The sequence below is a fragment of the Scleropages formosus genome, chromosome 2, assembly GCF_900964775.1.
Source record: "Scleropages formosus chromosome 2, fSclFor1.1, whole genome shotgun sequence".
Taxonomy (NCBI): domain Eukaryota; kingdom Metazoa; phylum Chordata; class Actinopteri; order Osteoglossiformes; family Osteoglossidae; genus Scleropages; species Scleropages formosus.
The window spans coordinates 39,365,371-39,388,005 of record NC_041807.1 but is presented as its reverse complement, the minus strand read 5'-3'; the positions used below and the strand labels follow the sequence as shown (position 1 = coordinate 39,388,005).

The window sequence follows — 22,635 nt, the reverse complement described above, 5'->3', positions numbered from 1 at the left end:
CTTACAGAGCAGTTTTGGAGACCTGGATCACTGGTAGCATCCTCTGAAGACCTTCATCACGTAAGGTGCAGTTTTTCAGGTCCAACTCATCCATTTCCTCTGCTGACATCATCAAGACAAAGGCCAGAGCTGACCACTGTGCAGGACTACTTTCCTTTTCTGAAAGATTTCCTGTTTTCAGGTAGTCCTGGACTTGTTTCACCAGAGAATTGCAATTCAGTTCATTCAGACAATGAAAGAGATAAATGGCCTTCTCTGCAGGTACACTCTCACTCATCTTCTGATTAATGTAATGTACTATGTCTCTCTTAATAAACTGCCATCTTTCCTGTGGGTCCAGCCCTTTTAATAGCTTTTGATTATATTCCATTGAAAGGCCAAGAAGGAAGCGGAGGTAGAGGTCTAAGTGTCCATTCTTGCTCTCTAAAGCTTGATCCACTGTTTTCTTTAGCAGGTTGGGGTCAGTATTTGACAGAAACTGATTTAAAGCAGCAAGATACTCCTGAACACTGAGATGTACAAAGCAGAAAACCTTCCCCTCATACAACCCGATCTCCTGTCTAAACACTTCCGTACACACTCCAGAATACACCGAAGCTTCATTGACATCAATGCCAAACTCTCTGAGATCTTCCTCATAAAATATGAGATTGCCTTTATCAAAGTTTTTGAAAGCCAACTTCCCCAGTTTCAGAACAAATTCTTTATCTAATTCTAAAGATTTCAGAGGCTCCATTTCTTGTTTTTCCAGATACTTCTCATTCTTCAGACTTATCTGAAAGATCAGGAAGTGTGTGTACATCTCAGTGAGAGTCTTGGGAATTTTTCCTTTGTGTTTCTCAACAAAGAGCCTCTCAAGAACAGTGGCTGAAATCCAACAGAAGACTGGAATGTGACACATGATGTAGAGGCTCCTTGATGACTTCAGATGTGCGATGATCCTTTTAGCCAGATTCTCATCACTGAATCTCTTCTTGAAGTACTCCTCCTTCTGAGGATCATTGAACCCTCGTATCTCTGTCATTCGATCGACACACTCTGGAGGGATCTGACTGCTGGCTGCTGGACGGGAAGTTATCCAGATGAGAGCAGAAGGAAACAGATTCCCCTTCATGAGGTTGGTCAACAATGCATCCAGTGAAGTTGTCTTTGTCACATCAGAACAGATCTCATTGTTCTTAAAATCTAAAGGAAGGCGACACTCATCCAGACCATCAAAGACAAACAAAACTTTGTAATTCAAAAGCTGAGTGATTCCAAACTCTTTGAGTTCTGGAAGAAAGTAATGAATCAGTTGTGTCAAACTGAATTCTTTATCCTTTATCAAATTGAGGTCCCGGAAAGGAAGAGGAAATATGAAATTAATGTCTTGATTTGCTTTTCCTTCTGCCCAGTCAAGAATGAATTTCTGCACAGTCACTGTTTTCCCAATACCTGCAATCCCCTGTGTCAGCACGGTTCTTAGATGTGTTACTTTTCCAAGTAAGGGTGTAAAAATTTCACTGTATTTGATTTTAGTTTCTAGTGTAGCTGGTTCCTTGAGTGCTCTCTCAATGTGTCTCACTTCATGTTCATCACTCATCCCACCAGAACCACCTTCAGTTATGTAGAGCTCTGTGTAAATGTCATTCAGAAGGGTTGGGTTTCCTTGTTTAGCTTGTCCGTCCAAAAGACACTCAAACTTCTTCTTCAGATGGGATTTCAATTTCTGCTGACATGTCATCAGGAGTTTATCTGAAATGAAAATGAGAGAACAATATTTATAATCTTTTTAATATGATTGCATGTAAATTTTTAAAGCTGTAAGTAGAATTTGTTCCTCGTGTTGCATCCAGCAACAGTTTTACTTCGATGTCAGATAAAAATGGGTCACTTTCCCACTCACTATTGTTGAGAATATGCTGAGAAATTGAAAAAGTTTTAAATTGTTTAACCATACCTTTTTCAGAATGAATAGACAGAGCCTTTGTAACCTGAAACCTTTATATGTACAGCTTTTAAAAAGTAAGACCTTCACCACTTTTCTATCTATCTATCTATCTATCTATCTATCTATCTAGTGTAACAGAAAATGTGAAAGTGATCATGACATGGATGAAGAAGTTCTATAAGGATCTCCAGGTGGAGCCATGTGTACCCTGTCTCCACCCTGCTTTATCACTGGTCATGCTAGAAATATCCTTTTCTTGTGTCACACTGCTAGTGTTGTATTAGTATATTTATCTCCATGCAGTTGCACATCAACAAGCACACACACACACACACACACACACACACACACACACACACACACACACACACACTGGCTGAAGCTGCTTCTCCCAAGTGGGGTCGTGGCGAACTGGAGCCTAACCCGGCAGCACAGGGCATGCGACTGGAAGGGGAGGGGACACACCCAGGATGGGACGCCAGTCTGTCACAAGGCACCCCAAGCAAGAGTCGAAACCCCGACTCGCCAGAGAGCAGGACCTGGACAAACCTGCTGTGCCACCACATCCCCCCACCACCCAATCAAACTAATTTTTTACAGTATAAATCTTGTATTTTTATTGTCTTAGTTTAGATTTTAAAACTCACTTGGTTTTGCTCTCTTTCTCATTCTGACCAGTATGTATTTCAGAATATGGGCTTCAGATTCCTTCACATTCTGAGATGCGCTTTATTGATGTTTAGCATTTCTGAGATATTAAATAAATAAAATAAATCAAAATAAATAAAAAAATAATTTTTTTATGCCCTGAATTTGAGTGCCTCTGAGTGAATTTCTGACCCACCTTCAGAACATGGCATTGGCCAGTCACTCTTCATAAATTTGCAGCTGGGTACAGGTGACATTAATCTCTTCTGCTGGATACTGTGGACAGAAAGACCCTTCAATCACTCGTATCCCCTAAGCTTCAGTTGAAATTCAAAGTTAACCTGCTAACTGCTGATATAATAAATATAACATTGAAACAAACATCATACTAAATACACTCAAGAGGCTTGAGGGATTGCAGGGGATAAATTGGGGAATTAACTTATTTCTCTTTGTTATGTTCAATCTTCCACGTCTTGTTATTTTTCTCAGCACACACATCTCGTGTCTGAAGGGGCTTTAGTAAAAAGAACTTTTACCTTTGACTCACAGAATTCTGTCCATCATTAAACATGATAAGTTTATCCTTAGACATGTTTCTCTTCATGGATTCACAGTTGAGTAAAGGTGACACTGATCTCTTCTGCAGGATACTGTGTGCAGAAAGACCCTTCAATCACTCATATCCCCCCAGTTTCAGTTGAAATCCACAGCTAACCTGTTTACTGCTGATTTAATAGTATTGGAACAAACATCATATGAAATACACTCAAGAAGCCTGAGAGATTGCATTGGTTAAATAGAGGAATTAAATCATCTCTCCTTGTTATTTTAACCTTCCACATCTTGAAATTTTCCAACACACACATCTTGCATTCTAACAGAGTACAGCACTTCACTTCTACTGTGCCCGCAAAGCCTCCAAAATTGTTGGCGCCCCCACACACCCCTCCCACAACCTCTTCAGCCTCCTGCCGTCTGGGAAGAGATACAGGAGCGTAATATACGTTGTCCTCTGTGTCACACAGTGGTCCAGGGTAAATGCTATTTCCCTCCTATGTATGTTCTAAACATATTGTGGGAATGACAATAAAGTTGACTGTGACTTTAACTAAAGAGCATTAGTTAAACAGAAGTTTTACCTTTGACCCTCAGAAATCTGTCCATCTTCAAAATTGATTGGTTTGTCCATTGACCGGTCACTCTTCATGGACATGCAGCTGGGTACAGGTGTCACTGATCTCTGCTGAATGCTGTGAACAGAAAGGCAAAAAGACCCTTCAGTGGCTCTCATCCACAGCACATAGTGAGAGATCTTCTTAACTTCATCCTCTCAGTTGACCAGACAAACCTTCACATTAAATGTCCTACTGAATCTTTGTCTTGTATCTCTAATAGATGAAGTAAATAACACATGGAAACAAAGATTTACACAGGTACCCTCAAGAACACCTTGAATTCGTAGCAATGTGGAACTGAAAGACTGTTAATTATAATCCTCAGTTTGTGAACAGTTGAGTCCAAAAGTCTGTTTCTACCTTGATTCATAACTCTAAATTTACTTAATTTACTAATTTACTTAAATTGAATCCTATTTTCAATAAAAGCTTAATACAGATGTCCCTCAATTTCTTTACCTTTTAAAACTCTTTTCTGAGGCAGGGATCCCCTCCTTAGAGTCCCCAGAGGGACTCATTTCTGAAGCTCTGCGATTCATTTCAGGACTTTGGACAAGAGCTGATGAGGTGAGTCCAGGGTCTTTGTAGTAGGATAAAGAAATCAACAAAATGTGTTAGAAAACTCTGGTTGTCACTATGGTACATCACTGTAACTAAACACACATAAAATTAACAATTCAGTGACACACAGCCACAACCAAAGACCATGTCAACACTGCAAGTAATATGTTATATACACACACACACACACACACATTTTCAGAACCGCTCGTCCCTTACGGGGTCACGGGGAACCGGAGCCTACCCGGTAACACAGGGCATAAGGCCAGAGGGGGAAGGGGACACACCCAGGACGGGACGCCAGTCTGCCGCAAGGCGCCCCAAGCGGGACTCGAACCCCAGACCCACTGGAAAGCAGGACTGTGGTCCAACCCACTGCGCCACCGCACCCCCTCTCCTAATATGTTATAGCATTTATATATTTTTAGAACTTTATCTTTAGTTTATATTTGTAGTTATTCTTACCTTGAATAGCAATTTGCTCTTACTGTTGTTGCTGCAGTTATTTGCTACCTTCTTACCACATAAATCAACATGGAATGTGATCTTCTTTCACTTTTGGCTTGAACTCCACCTACTTTTATCAGTACACAGCAAATGCTTGCCTGATAAATATATTTGACTATCTAGTAAAAACATGTTTTGGGATAAAAAATTCTGCTGGAAGTTGTAGTTCTTGTGGGCTAAAAAAAGTTAGTTGTAGTAGTTTAGCTGTTATTCTTTTCATTATATCTAAGCCATAATTTTTTTGGAATGATGACTTGATGTGATGAATTTCATTTAAAAAAATAAGTTTCAATTACTGAAAATTGAAAATAAAAAGAAACAATATTTTTTTACTTATTTATCTTAGGGATGGAGGGGTGTGGTGGCGCAGTGGGTTGGACTGCAGTCCTGCTCTCCGGTGGGTCTGGGATTCAAGTCCCCCTTGGGGTGCCTTGCAGCGGACTGGCGTCCCGTCCTGGGTGTGTCCCCTCCCCCTCCGGCCTTACGCCCTGTGTTGCCGGGTAGGCTCCGGTTCCCCGTGACCCCGTAAGGGACAAGCGGTTCTGAAAATGTGTGTGTGTGTGTGTGTGTGTGTGTGTGTGTGTGTGTGTGTGTGTGTGTGTGTGTGTGTGTGTATTTTAGGGATGGTATAAATATAATGTTTGAAAAGACTGAACTCTGCAGTCAGATAAATTAAAATGGAAATTTTCAGAGAAGAAAAAAGAACCAGTTACCCAGAATATAAGAGAATTTAAAAACAACACTCAAGTAGGTCTCTATTTTGATAATGGAAATCTCTCAAAAACTCTAAAGATTCTCTTCGTCTAAACTTTCCCAGAAAACTTCTCCAGGAAACCCCCCACCCACCGAAATCCATTCTCTGTGTGAAGTCCAGCTCCCACACTGCTCTATCTCTGAAAGTGTCACAGGCCTGTGTTTTCCATGACTCTCAGCTCCATCCATCCAGTGTGGCAACAGTTGAACAGGGAAATGGCTTGAGCAGAAGTTCCTCCCCTACCAACTTGCATGGAGAATCCTCCTAAGGAGCCTGGGAACCATTAGGGTCAGGAACATCAATGGGAACAAGTTCAGGCAACATGGCACTATTGAGAGCTGAGGCTTCCAACATCGGTACTCCTGGTACAACATGAGGTGCTGAGACTGCCTCCAGAACTCTACTTTTCAGTGACAGGATCCCCCTCAAGGACCAAGACTGGTGGCAACCTCCTTGTGAGCAGAATTTGGCTCTGGGGTGTCTTCATGTAGTGTGGCAGCTGATTCCCTGTGGTCCAGAGACTATTCCAGAAGCACAGGGTGTGAGGCAGAGCAGACAGTAGACAACATACCAGTCCAACGTTGGGAATTCACACAAATTCACTCATGCTAAGGATAACAAAAGCCATCTATTAAACTGAAACAGACCTTTGGAGTGTGGGAGGAAACCAGATCACTTGGTGGTAATCAACCCAAACACAGGGAAAACATACAAAGTCCAGACATCCAATAGAATAGAACAGCATAGAATAGAACAGAAAAGAAAAGGAAAGGAAAGGAAAGGAAAGGAAAGACTGTATTCATTATCCACATTACTGCATTATGGCATCAGGTTCTGGTCTTGAACTCAAGCATTCAACTCCAGAATTATTGGCACCCATCTTGAAAATTAGCAAAATTAATATATAAATGAGAAACAAATGTAATAGGTGATATTCCAGGCTTCAACATATGTGAAGCTATATACTTTTACTTTAGCAGACTTCTTTTCTGTTTCAAACCTGATTTGTGAATAAGCTTTGATTACGTGGTGGAGATGTGGTCTTTTTGGCATGAAAACCTCTCTTAAGAGGGTTACCCCGAAGGAGTTTGGGACTTCCTACAGCTGCCAATACTCTGTGCTGCGCTTTGGCAGAATCAAAGTATTTTACCTGATTGGCTGCAGGAGTTCTTGCATTCTTCCGCATGCCCAAGGGTAAAACTTAAACCGGAGCAACACTTGCGAGTAGCTTCGCAATGGAATTCAAGCTAAAAGTAATAAACAGTATAAGAGGGACAGATCACTGCACAAACTGGAAATTGACACAGTATTAAAGATACAGATCTCATCTCAAAAGCTTCGTTCTTCACTGTTCAAATAAGAAGACTTAAGAGAACTTCCATCTTCCTCCACTAGAGAGAACTATCATTTATGAGAAGTTTTTGCTGTATAAAACACACAAGTTTAGGCACCTCTCTGTTATAGAGAGTGAAGTTCCATCTCAGACTTTTTGCCAGACTAAAATTAATATATTTTTGCATCGCTTTCTTTATTGTTATAATAAAAACAAACAGAAAAGCAGAATAACACAAACTGTGCCTGTGCTTTCCTGCTGGAACAAATTGAATGAAGACCATAGAAGATTTATTTCTTTATAGACATCAGTACAGTCAAATTTACACACAAGATATGTAAAAGCAAAGCAGTGAAGACATCAGGATGAACTTTATTTTCTTTCAGGGCAAACATGCATTTATTACCGTGTTTGCTGAAAAGCTAACTGCCCCTAAAGCTCCTGTCTCACCTTTTAAAACACAATACAATGCAAATTATGATTAATTAATGAATGATAATGAACACTACAAACCTTTACTGACATTATCAGTAGAAAACAACTACAAAGTGAAAAGAACAACATCCCTAAATCATTCCCAGCTACCTGATACGGGCAGTCCCAGGATTATGAACAAGTTCCATTCCTCAATCTGTCTTTAAGTCGAATTTTGAAATATATCGGAACAGTTAGCCAAAGTTTGTGTCAAACGTCAGTTAGTGAAATGTCTCAATTGGTATATAGTATATCGTGTACCTTTCTATGCATAAAAATATTAAAGAAACACTTCTGGACACACTGAAGTATTAAATTCTTTATGTAATAAAACTACAGTATTTATAAAAGAGAGAGATAGAAAGAGATAATAAAAATAAATGTTACTACTGTTATGATGAACAGAACATGGAGGATGTTGGACCCAAGTGCAGAATTGTTTATTCAGAATCAAAGGACTAGACGGGTTCTTGTGATCGGGGATGGGAGAATGGTTGGTTGATTGGCAAAGTGAACAGATGTGAGGAGCTGAAATCATGGTTGAGGGACAAGGCGGGCAGTTGTTAGCAAAGAGACTTGGAACGGGACTGGGGAACAATGAGGGTCAGCACTTGGAAGAGCAAAGTGAGGTAGGTTTTAGAACGCGGGGGGGTTGTGTTGAGTGACATTCCGCAACTGGGAAGTGGTTGAGAAGTGTATTTTATAGCCGAGTGCTCTCTCAGACAGAGAGAGTGTGTGTGTGTGTGTGTGTGTGTGTGTGTGTGTGTGTGTGTGTGTGTGTGTTGTGTGCAAAACATTGAAGAAATTTTAACGCTTCTTTTCCAGTGTTTGCTTCCGTTTCATCTTTCACTTTACTATTTCCACTTTAGTTTCAATTGTCATCGTTTTCCTTTTCTTGGATGTATCACCATCACATTTACGCTTTGCTGCCATGGTTAGGGGGGTTAAAAACAACAAAATTAAAGACAAATACAGTAACACACGAGACGCTGTTAACAGCAATGTCGTTAAAAGAAGAAAAGAAAGAAGTCTTTGTCCTACCTCGGGCTAACGTGCCCTGCCCAGGAGCCGATGAGCTGCTGTAGATGCGCAGTGTTTTGATGCACGTCGCAAAGTAGCACCCGTTTGTTATTACAAACCACTGTATATACAGTAACTTGAATTTTTAATAGAACAAGCTTAATTAAGAAGTTTTCATTTGATTGTTACTTAAGGGTAAGAAAAAAATTAACTTTCGGTCAGCAAGGGGGAGGTTCATAACTACGGGTTGTACATAAGTTGGATGTTCGTACTCCGGGGACTGCCTTTACATGAATGTGTTAAACTTATTCATTTAAAGCAACTTACAATTGTAGATGCACTACATGAAACTTACATTTGAAAAATTCTGTGAATCTTAGAAACCATGTAAAAGAATATGGAAAAATAATGGAAATTAAAGCAGAACAGAGACCATTTATTGCGATAAAACCCAAGAGGATGAATGATTCTTTGCATTGTTGAGTTTTACACAAATACCAGATGCACAGCACTGTTATTACACACTAATGAGACTGTTTCCCTGTCATCTCACACAGAGACACTGATGACTGTGAGGAGCTTGACCAGAAAAGCCCAACCTTAAACCCAGGACAGAGGGGTTCAGTGAATGTGGAGGTGAACCTGTATAGAAGTGTTGGTTCACTAGAGGAGACACTGTGAAAGGACAAATGGCCAGCCGGCCAGTCCAGATACACTCCTACTGTGGGAGAGAGGAGCCCAGATATGATAGTTTCTTTCTTATTGTGTTTGACACAGTAATCCTCATCAGAACAGACCAAAACCCAGGACTTTCCATTGTATCCAAGCCAGCAGTCATCGGTCCTTGCTTTCCTCCTGATTCCTTTATAAGTCACTCCTATACGGACTTCAGCTCCAGTCCACCGAACCTCCCAATAACAGCGACCAGACAGATCCTCTGTACACAGAATTTGTCTCAATCTGGCAAATCTCTCTGGATGATCAAAATACGACTGACTCTCATCCGTCCGTGTCACCTTCCTGTTGTCCTCAGACAGGTACGGTTCTCTCTGGGGTGCGTTGTGGTCCAATGTGAGCTGACAGGAATCTGCAGGAAAAATAGTTTTAAAAGTAAAATTAAGTACTGTTTTAAAAAGAATTCTATGATAAAGTTTAATCACCTTTTAGTTAATGTGAGCAAAGAATTCATGAATTTCGGTTCAGTTGTAGTGGAATGTAACAAATTAACTGTTTAGCGTCACGTCCATGCCTGCACTTGACACCAATCAAGCACCTGACACCAGTCTAGCACCTGACTGACCACTCTCCTTTAAAAGACACTCCTGAGCTCCCATACACTTGCAGAATCTCATTTGAGACAAATGCCTTCCTTCGCGATGTCCTGCTCTCCCACAACCCTTGTTTCCTGTCTTTGTTCTCCGGTTATTGACCCTTCGCCTGTCCCCTGATCACGTCCATGGATCCTCGCTCTAACTCTGACCACCAGTTGACCGACCCTTCGACTGTCCCCGACATCGAGAACTCGCCTGATCCCTTGAGTCCGGACGAACGATCCTGCGCTTGGGTCAAGCCGTCCCAGATTCCTCGGTTCTGTGTGACACTTAGAATCAAGCATCTGCATCTCAGTCTGTTTTTCTGTTAATGTAATGCACACATTGTATTTTCTAGACAGAAATGCAACTGCTAAATTAATAAATGTAAATGTATAAACTGCAGGAACATGAAACTATTGAAATTGTCTTCGTCTTTGTAGCGTAATTTCAGTTACCATTAAATTTCCTTTTTTCTTGAGTTCAATATGTAGAAATATTTTATTGTTCCAATATACAGGGTACACCTCATACGCCACAGCTTCGTAACATTTACTTTCACATGTATTTATTTTGCCAACCCTTTTTTCTAAAGCGACGTACATCTCATAAAAAATACAATGTGTACATTGCATTAACAGAAAGAGAGACTTAGAGGCAGACATGTTATTCTTAAGTACAGTTAGTTTGTTACTTTCCACAATATGAATCAATGTTCATCACATGAGTAGCTGCATAAAATTTTATCTGAATATCTACAATTCCTACATATACATATATAATGTAATGTCCCACGTTACCAAGAGTTTGAATGGGAAACGGGTCTACTGTAAATAGTGGGATTCTGGGTAAACTGTAAATAAAGTGTTCCACCACTGGGGAGAATTCTGGGGAGTGTGAAGGGGTGGCTGTGTTTGAGAGCATGTGGAAAAAAAAGGCTGGGGGTACTAAGCAAGCTGGTAAAGTTGGCTTGAGGCGCAGGTCCTTGAGGAAACGGGGTCCTCGGACTGAGAGAGCATTATTTCCCTGTGTGGTGATGTTCAAATAAATGTTCAAAATGACCACTGCCTGCACATCCTTCTTTGCCCCTTCCAAAACCAGAGTGCCGCGTGGCACATTGGTGTTAGGGTAGGATGGGGCTGGATGATGAGAGGCTGGATTCGGGAGCTGTAGAACACCAAAGGTGGAGAAGACGAAAATCAGCGCCATCGGGAAAAGCCAGTGGGACAACGGAACAGGGTCCGGAGGAAGAAGAGACTGTGGCAGTTGAGGTGGAGGAACTTTGAAAGAGCACGGGTGTCCAGGGAGACCCCGGGGAAGCGTATGCCATGGCAAAAACGGAGGAGAAGAGCTCTGAGGTGCCACTGTAGAGGGACGAATAGGTTGAGTGGGGTCTCCCAGTGCTCAGGGAAAACGTGGCTGAAGGAGGTGGCGAACCGCCGCCAAGCACTGATGCTGGGGAAAGTTGCCAAGTGGAGAGCAACACTTTCCTGAGGAGGTCGGATGACGTGCTGGATGGTGTAGAACAGTGTACCTCCATGAACAGGCAAGGCATCGTGCCCGAGGTGAGTGAACCCTCAAACTCAATTTTGCTCACATGTGAAGATATCGCCCCTTTTAGAGAAAGCACCCAGCCTCCTGCAGCCCCAACGACCTTTCTAAAAAAATGGGTGACGTGGCAGCGCAAATGCCGCAAAAGCAGGAGGGCTGCGCAACAAGAGGCAGCCGGATTCACGAGCATCGCGATGGATTCGGCGTGCAGCATGGCGGTGGAGGTGTGAGCGTCAAGCAGGGCGGTCTGCCTGGGTCCTCCGCCGAGGGGTGGCCGAGCGACGAGAGGTGCGGCAAGACAGCCAGGAAAGCAAGAGGGGTGTTCACAACCGACAGCGGAGTTGAGGCAGCATGGAGAGGCTGCGGAGAGTAGACCCTGTGTTCCTGCAAAAGCCAGCTAGCTGTGGGGAGCACAAAGTGGTCGGCACAAACCACAGGGGTGCCACTAAGCCTGGTACATGCCACGTCCATGTGAAAGAACTGTGCTGGGACGGAGGCAGACAAGAGATGAGGGTGGCCACCTCGGCCCCCAGCACGCTGCCAGGGCAGGTTATTTCGACTGTCCCTGCCTCAACAACCAGTGCTGAGCATCCAGGACCTGCACTCCCAACCGGGGGCATGTGAGAGACAGCGCCGGACAGACAGGTGAAGAGTCGAGCGATCGGCACTCAGAGTGGGAGTGAGGATCCATGGACGTAGTCAGGAGACAAGGCGAATGGTCAGAAACTGGGGAACGAGGAACAGAAGCTAGGGATGAAGAAGAGCGGGACATAGGCGCAAACGGGGCGGCTGTTTCAGTGACATTCTGCAAGTGCAAAGGGGGTGAGGAGGGTCTTTTAAAGGTGAGCGCTCCGATCGCCATCCGGTGCTTGATCGGTGTCAGGTGCTGTCGATTGTGGTGCGGGTGTGGACATGACAGTAGGGAGGGCAACTTCAGGGAGCTGTCATTCACCCCCCTGACAGCATGAGGTCACCTTGTACAGCTTGATGGTTATGCGTAAAAATGACCTCTGGCAGCTATTTGGAGCACCACAACTGGACCAACCTGTTGTTGAAAGTTCTCCAATGTTTATTGAAGGTGGTGTACAGGGACTGTAAATCATTCTTCTTGATGGACTGGAGTTTATTCGATGTCCATTTACATTTACATTTATTCATTTGGAAGATGCTTTTCTCCAAAGCAACTTACATGTCATAGAAAATACAATGTGTTCATTACATTAGCAGAAAGAGAGACTTAGATGCAGATGTGTGATTCTTAAGTAAAGCCAGTTTGTTTCTTTCCACCATATGAGCCAAAGTTTATTACATAAGAAGCTGTGTAAAACTCGATCCAAATATCCATGATTCCTAATCAGAGTCCTATTATGACTGTCACAGTCCAAATGTGAGTCCTAATCAAATTAGATTCGTAATCACACTAGTAAAACCATTTACTAGTTCTTCACCTGAGATACATCTTTAGACTGTGGAAAAAAACTGGAGCACCCAAAGGAAACCCACCTGAACAAGAAACAACACTGACTTAGCTGAATCCACATCTGAACCTCCAGATCTGGAAGCTCTGAAACACCAGCACTCCCTGTGTTACTATGCTGCTCTGTACTCACACCAGAAACAATATGTTTGCTGTGAAACAATTTTCTTCCACTTATTTTTTGATTGAAACACATTTACTAATAGCAGTAAGCAAAATAAGAAGTAAGATGTCCAAATGTGCAGCAAAGTGAGTGTGTGGTGGTCGCTTTTCAGTACAAACACACTTACATTTGAGGAGCCCTGGTTTGATCCTGCACTCTCCACCATGGTCCACACTATAGGAGAAGCAAAAGGACACACAGTGACTGAGAAGCACACACAGCCTGTCTGTGAAATGTATGTGGAAACTTAGAGTTCTGTGACATGTATGGGGGTTAGCAGTAATTTCGATATACTTATTTTGCTGATGCTTTGGAGAAAAGCAATTTAAAATTATTTATCCATTGAAAGAGCTGGGTCATTTTACTGGAACAGTTCAGTGTTGATAGAACAGCTGGAGATGTACATCAAACCAGCAAAATTTGGATTTATCTTTCCTAACCACTATGCTACCAGCTATCCCAAATAGTAATCAATCAGATGGACAGACAGACACGCACAGAGTACTTACTCCAGTGTCTCCAGTTTACAGGTGGGATCCTGCTGTAGATCAGAGAGCAGCTTCATTCCTGAGTCCCCTGGATGATTGTAGCTCAGATCCAGCTCTCTCAGGTGTGAACAGGGGTTCGAACACAGAGCTGAAGCCAGAGAAGTACAGCCTCCCTCTGTGACACAACAGCCAGACAGTCTGTAGAGAGACAGGGACAATTAAAGCATTTTTTTCTCCCTAAAACTGGTTACAGATCATTCTGACAAATATCATTTCATCACACACACACACACACACACACACACACACACACACACACATTTTCAGAACCACTCGTCCCATACGGGGTCGCGGGGAACTAGAGCCTACCCGGCAACACAGGGCGTAGGGCCAGAGAGGGAGGGGACACACCCAGGACGGGACGCCAGTCCGTCGCAAGGCACCCCAAGCGGGACACGAACCCCAGACCCACCGGAGAGCAGGACAGTGGTCCAACCCACTGCGCCACCACACCACCGCCCCCCCACGTCTGACAAATATCATATAGTATTAAATGCTAACATTATAAAATTGTTACACTCATGCAACACTGTTTCCAGTTTACGGCGTCTGTTCCCCAGTAGTACTGACCTCAGTGTGTCCAGTTTACACTGTTGGTTCCCCAGTCCAACAGAGAGCAGTTCCACTCCTGAATCCTGCAGGTCATTGTCACTCAAGTCCAGCTCTCTCAGGTGTGAGGAGTTTGATGTAAGAACTGAGGCCAGAGCTTCACAGCATTTCTCTGTCAGTCCACACAGGTTCAGCCTTAAACAGAGAGAATTACACCAGTAGAACCATTTAATATTGTGAGAAATAACTGGCTCTCGGGTCTCTTCTCTACCTTGACCTCTCTGACCTCTCTGTCCTCCCTGTTCTTCTGGTTTGTGTCAGACCTGTCAAGAATGTGAGTGCATGTTGGAGTTCTTGTTTTAACTTCTCTCTCTTTAAGTTAAAAGGGCCAACGGATGTGACTGGAGTATCATATATTCTCTCTCTATGTATAACCAGTCACAGTGTTCTGCTGTTTAACATTACCTTTTGTGGTTTTGTCCCTAGACCCCGACTCACTTCTTAAACCAATGAAAACTTATTTCTTTGTTCTGCAAAATAGTACATAATCTATGTGAACACGCAATAAACTTGAGGATTTGGAACGAAACACGTTGTTTGTTCTTGTGTCCTAATCCTCCCAGTGATCACTGGTCTCTGGTGTCCGGACAGCTCTGAGGTGGCAGAAGGCTGAGCTAGAAATTAAGATAATTTCTAATCTAACAAATATATCAGTGGGTTTTGACATGTAGATCTTTTAGATATTTGCAGCTTCAGGAAAATGGACCTTCATGCATGTAGAAGTGACTGCTTCTTCTTCACCCACCTCAGTGTCTCCAGTTTACAGGTGGGATCATGCAGTAGATCAGAGAGCAGCTTCACTCCTGAGTCCCCTGAGTGATTGTAGCTCAGATCCAGCTCTCTCAGGTATGAGGGGTTTGAACGCAGAGCTGAAGCCAGAGAAATGCAGCCTCTCTCGGTGAGTCTACAGCCTGACAGTCTGTAGAGAGAAAGACAAACTGTAACATTCACCAATTTCATTAACCTATAGCCTCACAGAGGAACCTGAATGAAACTAGAAATAAGATTATACAATTTTTACCTCATAACAATAAATGTGTAGTGCTGACAGGGTCTAAACTCTTCCCGTGTAGAACAGGGAGAGAGAAGTCTCTTCGGTTTGTATATGAGGGACACAAAATGTATTACATTTATTTAGCAGATGCATTTATCCAAAGCGACTTTCAGTGAACTCTGTGTAGTGTTACTATCAGCCCATACACCTTATTCACCATGGTAACTTACACTGCTAGATACACTATTTACAAGGGGTCGCTCATCCATACATCACTGCAACACACTCTCTCTGTCACTCACACACTATGGGTGAACCTGAACAGCATGTTTTTGGACTGTGGGAGGAAACCAGAGCAAACAGACACAGGGAGAACATGCAAACTCCACACATACTGAGCAGGGATCAAACCCACATCCTCTTGCACACCCCAGGCACTGTGAGACAGCAGCGTTACTCTCTATGCCAGCGTGCCACACATATTGTAGCACTTTAGCACTGCTTTATTGTGTGGGCGACGTCATGTTAGTTGTTTTTTTATTATGCACCAGAAAGAGGGAAAACAAAAGAAGCACCTTCCACCACAACGGGCAAATCCTATAACATGGGGACAGTAAGAAGGAATAGTCAGAGTGGATAAATAGAGCCTTACTCTCTGTCAAGCTAACAACCCTTCAGCCTGCTTCCAAAGAGTAAATTATCAGTCACCCCAGAGTCATATAGTCCTCCTTCACGGTGGCACATCTATTTCCATTATTCAGCAATCCTCAACTATTTACACTGCACTACCTGCCCCTGTACCTGCTTCTGTGAAGGAACCTCAAGTAGTGTGAAATGTTGCAAATTACGAAGGAAAGACACAGTGGTTGACTCTGGGTTACTTTACTGACTGCCAACTGATATAAATGACATATATAGCATCTACCCATTTTCAATAAGCATTTGTCCTGATCAGAGTCACAGTAGTAGTCCGTTCCAGAATTACTGGGTAAAAGGGTCAGGTGGCATACACCCTGGAGGTGATGCAAGTCCATCTCAGAAGACACAGATAATTTATCCATATTTTTATGCAGCTTTACAGCATTTGAATGTGAAGTGTCAGTACTGACCTCAGCGTGTCCAGTTTACAGCGTTGGTTCCCGAATCCAGCAGAGAGCAGTTCCACTCCTGAGTCCCGCAGGTCATTGTTGCTCAGATCTAACACTCTCAGGTTTGACTCTGAGCTCAGAGTTGAGGCCAACGCTTTACAGCATCTTTCAGTAAGAGAACAGCTGATCAACCTGGGAAGGAAAATATTATGAATGAGTCATCAGTCATCAATGATAGTCAAGTTTACAGTGTGTAGAAATCCACAATTTGGGGTCACTTTAAGATCAACTGATCGTCTGTCTATCCCATATTATCATAGGAAAACATCAGGGTAATACACTTTGCTTATGGGCATTCAAGACAACCTCTGTTGGATGATTAGATCAAACTTACAGTTGAATGGGTCTGCCTGTTAATGTGATCACAGTGATTACTTATGATTATTTGCATCTAAATGAAACTGTGTGAGAATGTTGGCATATCCCAGTTCCTGTTACTAGATGGTGGTCAAACCATTTGGTGAAAAGGAAGTTTGGGGTAGCTAGCAGTGCAGGGTTGATTCCTATGAAGGCTTCCCTGCCTTTGATGCTTTGTTTGAAGGTATCACTTCTAAAGCTTTGTGCAAGGTCACACCTTTAAAGACTTCCCACTGAATGCCTATAAAACCACAATGTATGTCTCCCTTAGTTAGACTTGATGACTACAGCGTGAAATGGCACTTTCTGATGTTATAGACTGATGCTCTCATCTGCAATAAAGAATCCTGCTGAAGATATTTCCAAGTCTCCTGGTCTTCTCTGCAAATTCCCAACAAGTGTCTGTTCCCCAGTAGTACTGACCTCAGTGTTTCCAGTTTACAGTATTTGTTCCCCAGTCCAATAGAGAGCAGTTCCACTCCTGAGTCCCTCAGGTCGTTGTCACTCAGGTCTAACACTCTCAGGTTCGAGTCTGGATTCAGAATTGAGGCCAAAGCTTCACAGCAACTTTCAGTGAGTGAACAGCTGATCAGCCTGGAAAGGAAATAAAAAAGACCTTCAATCAGATCGAGATCTTTAATGGCATGTTATACACATGTCCAATAAGAGAAACAGGTCCTCAGATTGAACAAGTCTTGGTGATGGAGCAGTGATGAGGATGTTGAATGAAACAAATGTATTGATATAACAACTGACCATGAACACTGAAACAAAGTCCCTGGTAAGTTTTTCACAATCATGATACATAGAAGCACATGTGTGTATTTGACAGGTGAAATATGAAGTGCACCTGTCTGACTGCTCATTAAAAGTCCCACAGCAGGATATATGTAACCAGACATCTGACTGTACTGTACTGATCTCTACCTAGATGGACACATATCACCTGAAACTGAACTTGGAATGGTAATGCATTCCAAGAAAATGCTTTGTAACATGAACTTTCAGAACTCAAAATTTGTCAAAATTATTATTTCAGTGGGGGGGTGCGGTGGCGCAGAGGGTTGGACCAGGTCCTGCTCTCCAGTGGGTCTTGGGTTCGAGTCCCACTTGGGGTGCCTTGCGACGGACTGGCGTCCCGTCCTGTGTGTGTCCCCTCCCCCTCCAGCCTTATGCCCTGTGTTGCCGAGTTAGGCTCCGGTTCCCCGCGACCCCGTATGGGACGAGCGGTTCTGGAAATGTGTGTATGTAAGAACTTGGTACAAATCAAGGACATACAATCACGTACTTTCAATAATATAACAATCCCTGTCAGCAGGGTTACAAAATAAAGTCTTGAGAGACAGAAATAGGAATTCTAGCTTTACTTCACTCCTGTGTGATTAAATAGTAGCGATTCCGGAAAATACACATAGCCATCTAAAAGTCTCTCGAGCGAGAAAAATGCAGGAGTCAGAAATCACCCAATAATTCCCGAAAACAGTTGCCCACTTATTTACAAATACAAAAGCAGTGGTGCATTATGGGAGAGCTATTGCTCCCCTGGCTACTGCTACAACAACAAAAACAACACCAACAAGAAAAAATAAAGTCGTAGAGTATAATAGAGTAACTGATGTAAAAACACAACATTAAAGACAAAAAGTATATATGAAAACATTTACTCCTTTAATTAAAGCTTTCCTCCAAAGCAACTTACAGTGTTAAACCACCTACAGTTATTTACCTGTTAACACAACTGGGTAATTAGGCTTTAGAGATAGTAAGTTATTCTACCAAACTACAACTCAAACTGAGATTTCAACCTGTAACCTTTGGAACCCAAGGCAACAGCTCTACCCACCACAGTACCAGCTGTCCCTGCAATGCAAATAAACTTTCATTTGTTGAACAAGCTGCCATGGTATTTCGCAGAAATGGGCGATAGAACTCATTCTGTTAGGAGTTTGCTTTTTCTCCCCTTGTTCACAGGAGATGCCTCCTAAAAATACATTTTTCAGGTGAACTGGTGACTCTAAATTGCCCATCAAGTGAGTGCGTGGAGCGTGTGTTTCCACTTTCTTCACACTTTTTTTGTCATTTTTTTCCACCCAGCCACGATACAGTAAAGAGTCAAAACAATATCAGTGCAAACAGGAGAGTAAGTAGAGATGCTGACCCAACATGTGCCCACACTGTAACTATTCAGCTGACCACCAGGCACGTTGTTAGGTGTGTGTGTGTGTGTGTGTGCATGCCTCATCCATGAGTATAAAGGAATCTTTGCAGGATGAAATCGGTTATTTTTGATACTGATGGTCACTGATGTCTGTGTTCCCATCTGTACCTGTTCATGTCAGAAATGTGTTGCCCAGTCACACACTATGAGCCTCATGTGTTCAGACTGTGCTGATTGAAGTAGAAAATGCTAAGGGATCATTTTATTTTAATACATTATATGGTTGACATTATATTGTAAGTATTATTAGCATTTTCTTTAAACAGATATATTAGAGAACTTACAGAGCAGTTCGGGAGACCTGGATCACTGGCAGCATCCTCTGAAGACCTTCATCACGTAAGGTGCAGTTTCTCAGGTCCAAAACATCCAATTCCTCTGCTGACATCATCAACACAAAGGCCAGAGCTGACCATTCTGTGGGTACAATGTTCTTTTCTGAAAGATGTCCTGTTTTCAGGTACTCCTGGACTTGTTTCACCAGAGAACTTTCATTCAGTTCATTCAGACACTGGAAGAGATAAATGGCCTTCTCTGCAGATAGATTCTCACTGATCTTCTGATTAATGTAATTTACTACATCTCTCTTAGTAAACTGCCATCTTCCCTGTGGCTTCAGCCCTTTTAAAAGCTTTTGACTGTATTCCATTGAAAGGCCAAGGAGGAAGCGGAGGTAGAGGTCCAAGTGTCCATTCTTGCTCTCTAAAGCTTGATCCACTGTTTTCTTCAGCAGGTTGGGGTCAGTATTTGACAGAAAATTATTTAAAGCAGCAAGATACTCCTGTACACTGAGATGTACGAAGTAGTAAACTTTCCCCTCATACAACCCGATCTCCTGTCTAAACACTTCTGTACACACTCCAGAATACACTGAAGCTTCAGTGACATCAATGCCAAGCTCTCTCAGATCTTCCTCATAAAATATGAGATTTCCTTTATCAAGGTTGTTGAAAGCCAACTTCCCCAGTTTCAGAACAAATTCTTTATCTAATTCTAAAGATTTCAGAGGCTCTGTTTCTTGTTTTTTTAGATACTTCTTATTCTTTAAACTGGTCTGAAAGATCAGGAAGTGTGTGTACATCTCAGTGAGAGTCTTGGGAATACCTCCACTGTGTTCCTCAACAAAGAGCCTCTCAAGAACAGTGGCTGAAATCCAACAGAAGACTGGAATGTGACACATGATGTAGAGGCTCCTTGATGACTTCACATGTGTGATGATCCTCTTGGACAGGTCCTCATCACTGACTCTCTTCCTGAAGTATTCCTCCTTCTGATGATCATTGAACCCTCGTATCTCTGTCACTCGATCGACACACTCAGGAGGGATCTGACTGGCGGCCGCTGGTCGGGAAGTTATCCAGATGAGAGCAGAAGGAAACAGATTCCCGTTCATGATGTTGGTCAACAACACATCCAGTGAAGTTGTCTTTGTTGCATCAGACCATTCCTGATTGTTCTTAAAATCTAGAGGAAGGCAACACTCATCCAGACCGTCAAAGACAAACAAGACTGTGGAATTAAAAAGCTGAGTGAGTCCAAACTCTTTGAGTTCTGGAAGAAAGTAATGAACCAGTTGTGTCAAACTGAATTCTTTAAGCTTCATGAAATTCAGGTCTCGAAAAGGAAGATTAAATATGAAATTAATCTCTTGATTTTCTTTTCCCTCTGCCCAGTCAAGAATAAATTTCTGCACAGTCACCGTTTTCCCAATACCTGCAATCCCCTGTGTCAGCACATTTCTTATATGTGTTACTTTTCCAGGTAAGGGTGTAAACATTTCACTGTATTTGATTTTAGTTTCTGGTGTAGCTGGTTTCTTGAGTGTTCTCTCAATGTGTCTCACTTCATGTTCATCACTGATCCCACCAGAACCACTTTCAGTTATGTAGAGCTCTGTGTAAATGTCATTCAGAAGGGTTGGGTTTCCTTGCTTAGCTTGTCCTTCAAAAAGGAACTCAACCTTCTTCTTCAGATGGGATTTCAGTTTCTGCTGAGCTGTTATCAGGAGTTCATCTGAAATGAAAATAAGAGGACAATGTTTATAATGTGAGGGGGTGCGGTGGCGCAGTGGGTTGGACCGCAGTCCTGCTGTCCGGTGGGTCTGGGGTTCGAGTCCCGCTTGGGGTACCTTGCGACGGACTGGCGTCCCGTCCTGGGTGTGTCCCCTTCCCCCTCAGGCCTTACGCCCTGTGTTGCCGGGTAGGCTCCGGTTCCCCGTGACCCTGTGTGGGACAAGCGGTTCTGAAAGTGTGTGTGTTCATAATGTTTTTGATATTATTGCATATAAATATTTTGTCTATCAAGCAGGTAAGTAGAATATGTTCCTCATGTTTTTATTTCCCATAGTATCTCTTTGGCATCAGATAATAATGGTTCACTGTTTCTCTTGTAGGGGAGGGGAGGGGAGGGGAGGGGAGGGGGGGCACAGTGGGTTGGACTGGGTCCTGCTCTCTGGTGGGTCTGGGGTTCAAGTATCGCTTGGGCTGCCTTGCAACAGACTGGTGTCCCATCCTGGGTGTGTCCCCTCCCTCTCCACCCCTTTGCCCTGTGTTGCCGGGTTGGGCTCTGGCTACCTGCGACCCCGTATGGGACAAGCAGCTTCAGATAATGTGTGTGGTTTGGCTCTCTTTCTTCTTTTGACCAAGATATATTTCAGAATATAGGCTTCAGATTCCTTCACATTCTGAGATGAACTTTATTGATGTTTAGTATTTCTGAGATGTTAAATAAATTAAATAAAACAAAAAAAAAATTCTATGACCTGAATCTGAGTGCCTTTGAGAGAATTTCTGACCCACCTTCAGTACATGGCATTGACCAGTCACTCTTCATAAATTCGCAGCTGGGTGCAGGTGACATCAATCTCTTCTGCTGGATACTGTGTGCAGAAAGACCCTTCAATCACTTGTATCCCCCCAGTTTCAGTTGAAATCCACAGCTAACCTGTTAACTGTTGATTTAATAGTATTGGAACAAACATCATATGAAATACACTCAAGAAGCCTGAGAGATTGCATTGGTTAAATAGAGGAATTAAATCATCTCTCCTTGTTTTTTTAACCTTCCACATCTTGAAATTTTCCAACACACACATCTTGCGTTCTAACGGAGTACAGCACTTTAATTCTGCTGTGCCCGCAAAGCCTCGAAAATTGTGGGCGCCCCCACACACCCCTCCCACAGCCACTTCAGCCTCCTGCTGTCTGGGAAGAGATACAGGAGCATAATATACGTTGTCCTCTGTGTCACACAGTGGTCCAGGAGAAATGCTATTTCCCTCCTATGTATGTTCTAAACATATTGTGGGAATGACAATAAAGTTGACTGTGACTTTAACTAAAGAGCATTAGTTAAACAGAAGTTTTACCTTTGACCCTCAGAAATCTGTCCATCTTTAAAACTGATTGGGTTCTCCATTGACCAGTCACTCTTCATGGACATGCAGCTGGGAACAGGTGACACGTGATCTCTCCTGCTGGAATGCTGCGACAGAAAGGCAAAAAGACCCTTCAGTGACCTCTCATCCGCAGCACATAGTGAGAGATCTTCTTAACTTCATCCTCTCAGCAGACCAGACAAACCTTCACATTAAATGTCCTACTGAATCTTTGTCTTGTATCGCTAATAAATGAAGTAAATAACACATGGAAACAAAGATTTACACAGGTACCCCTCAAGAGCACCTTGAATTCGTAGCAATGGGGCACTAAAAGACTGTTAATTACAATCCTCCGTTTGTGAACAGTTGAGTCCAAAAGTCTGTTTCTACCTTGATTCATAACTCTAAATTTACTTTCAATCCTAAATTAAATCCTATTTTCAATAAAAGCTTAACAATACAGATGTCCCTCAATG

At 42.7% G+C, this 22,635-nt stretch overlaps 1 protein-coding gene and 1 pseudogene across 1 annotated transcript in view; both read right to left on the bottom strand.

The window, feature by feature from the left end:
- LOC114909299 (NACHT, LRR and PYD domains-containing protein 12-like) overlaps nt 1–22,635 on the bottom strand; it is a 143,976-nt gene that overhangs the window by 67,862 nt on the left and 53,479 nt on the right. Inside the window, exon 12 of the mRNA XM_029247575.1 lies at nt 14,809–14,982. Within this exon, the coding sequence (XP_029103408.1) occupies nt 14,809–14,982 (174 nt within the window). The remainder of the gene's footprint in view (nt 1–14,808; nt 14,983–22,635) is intronic.
- LOC114909874 (NLR family CARD domain-containing protein 3-like) lies at nt 960–1,723 on the bottom strand (annotated as a pseudogene).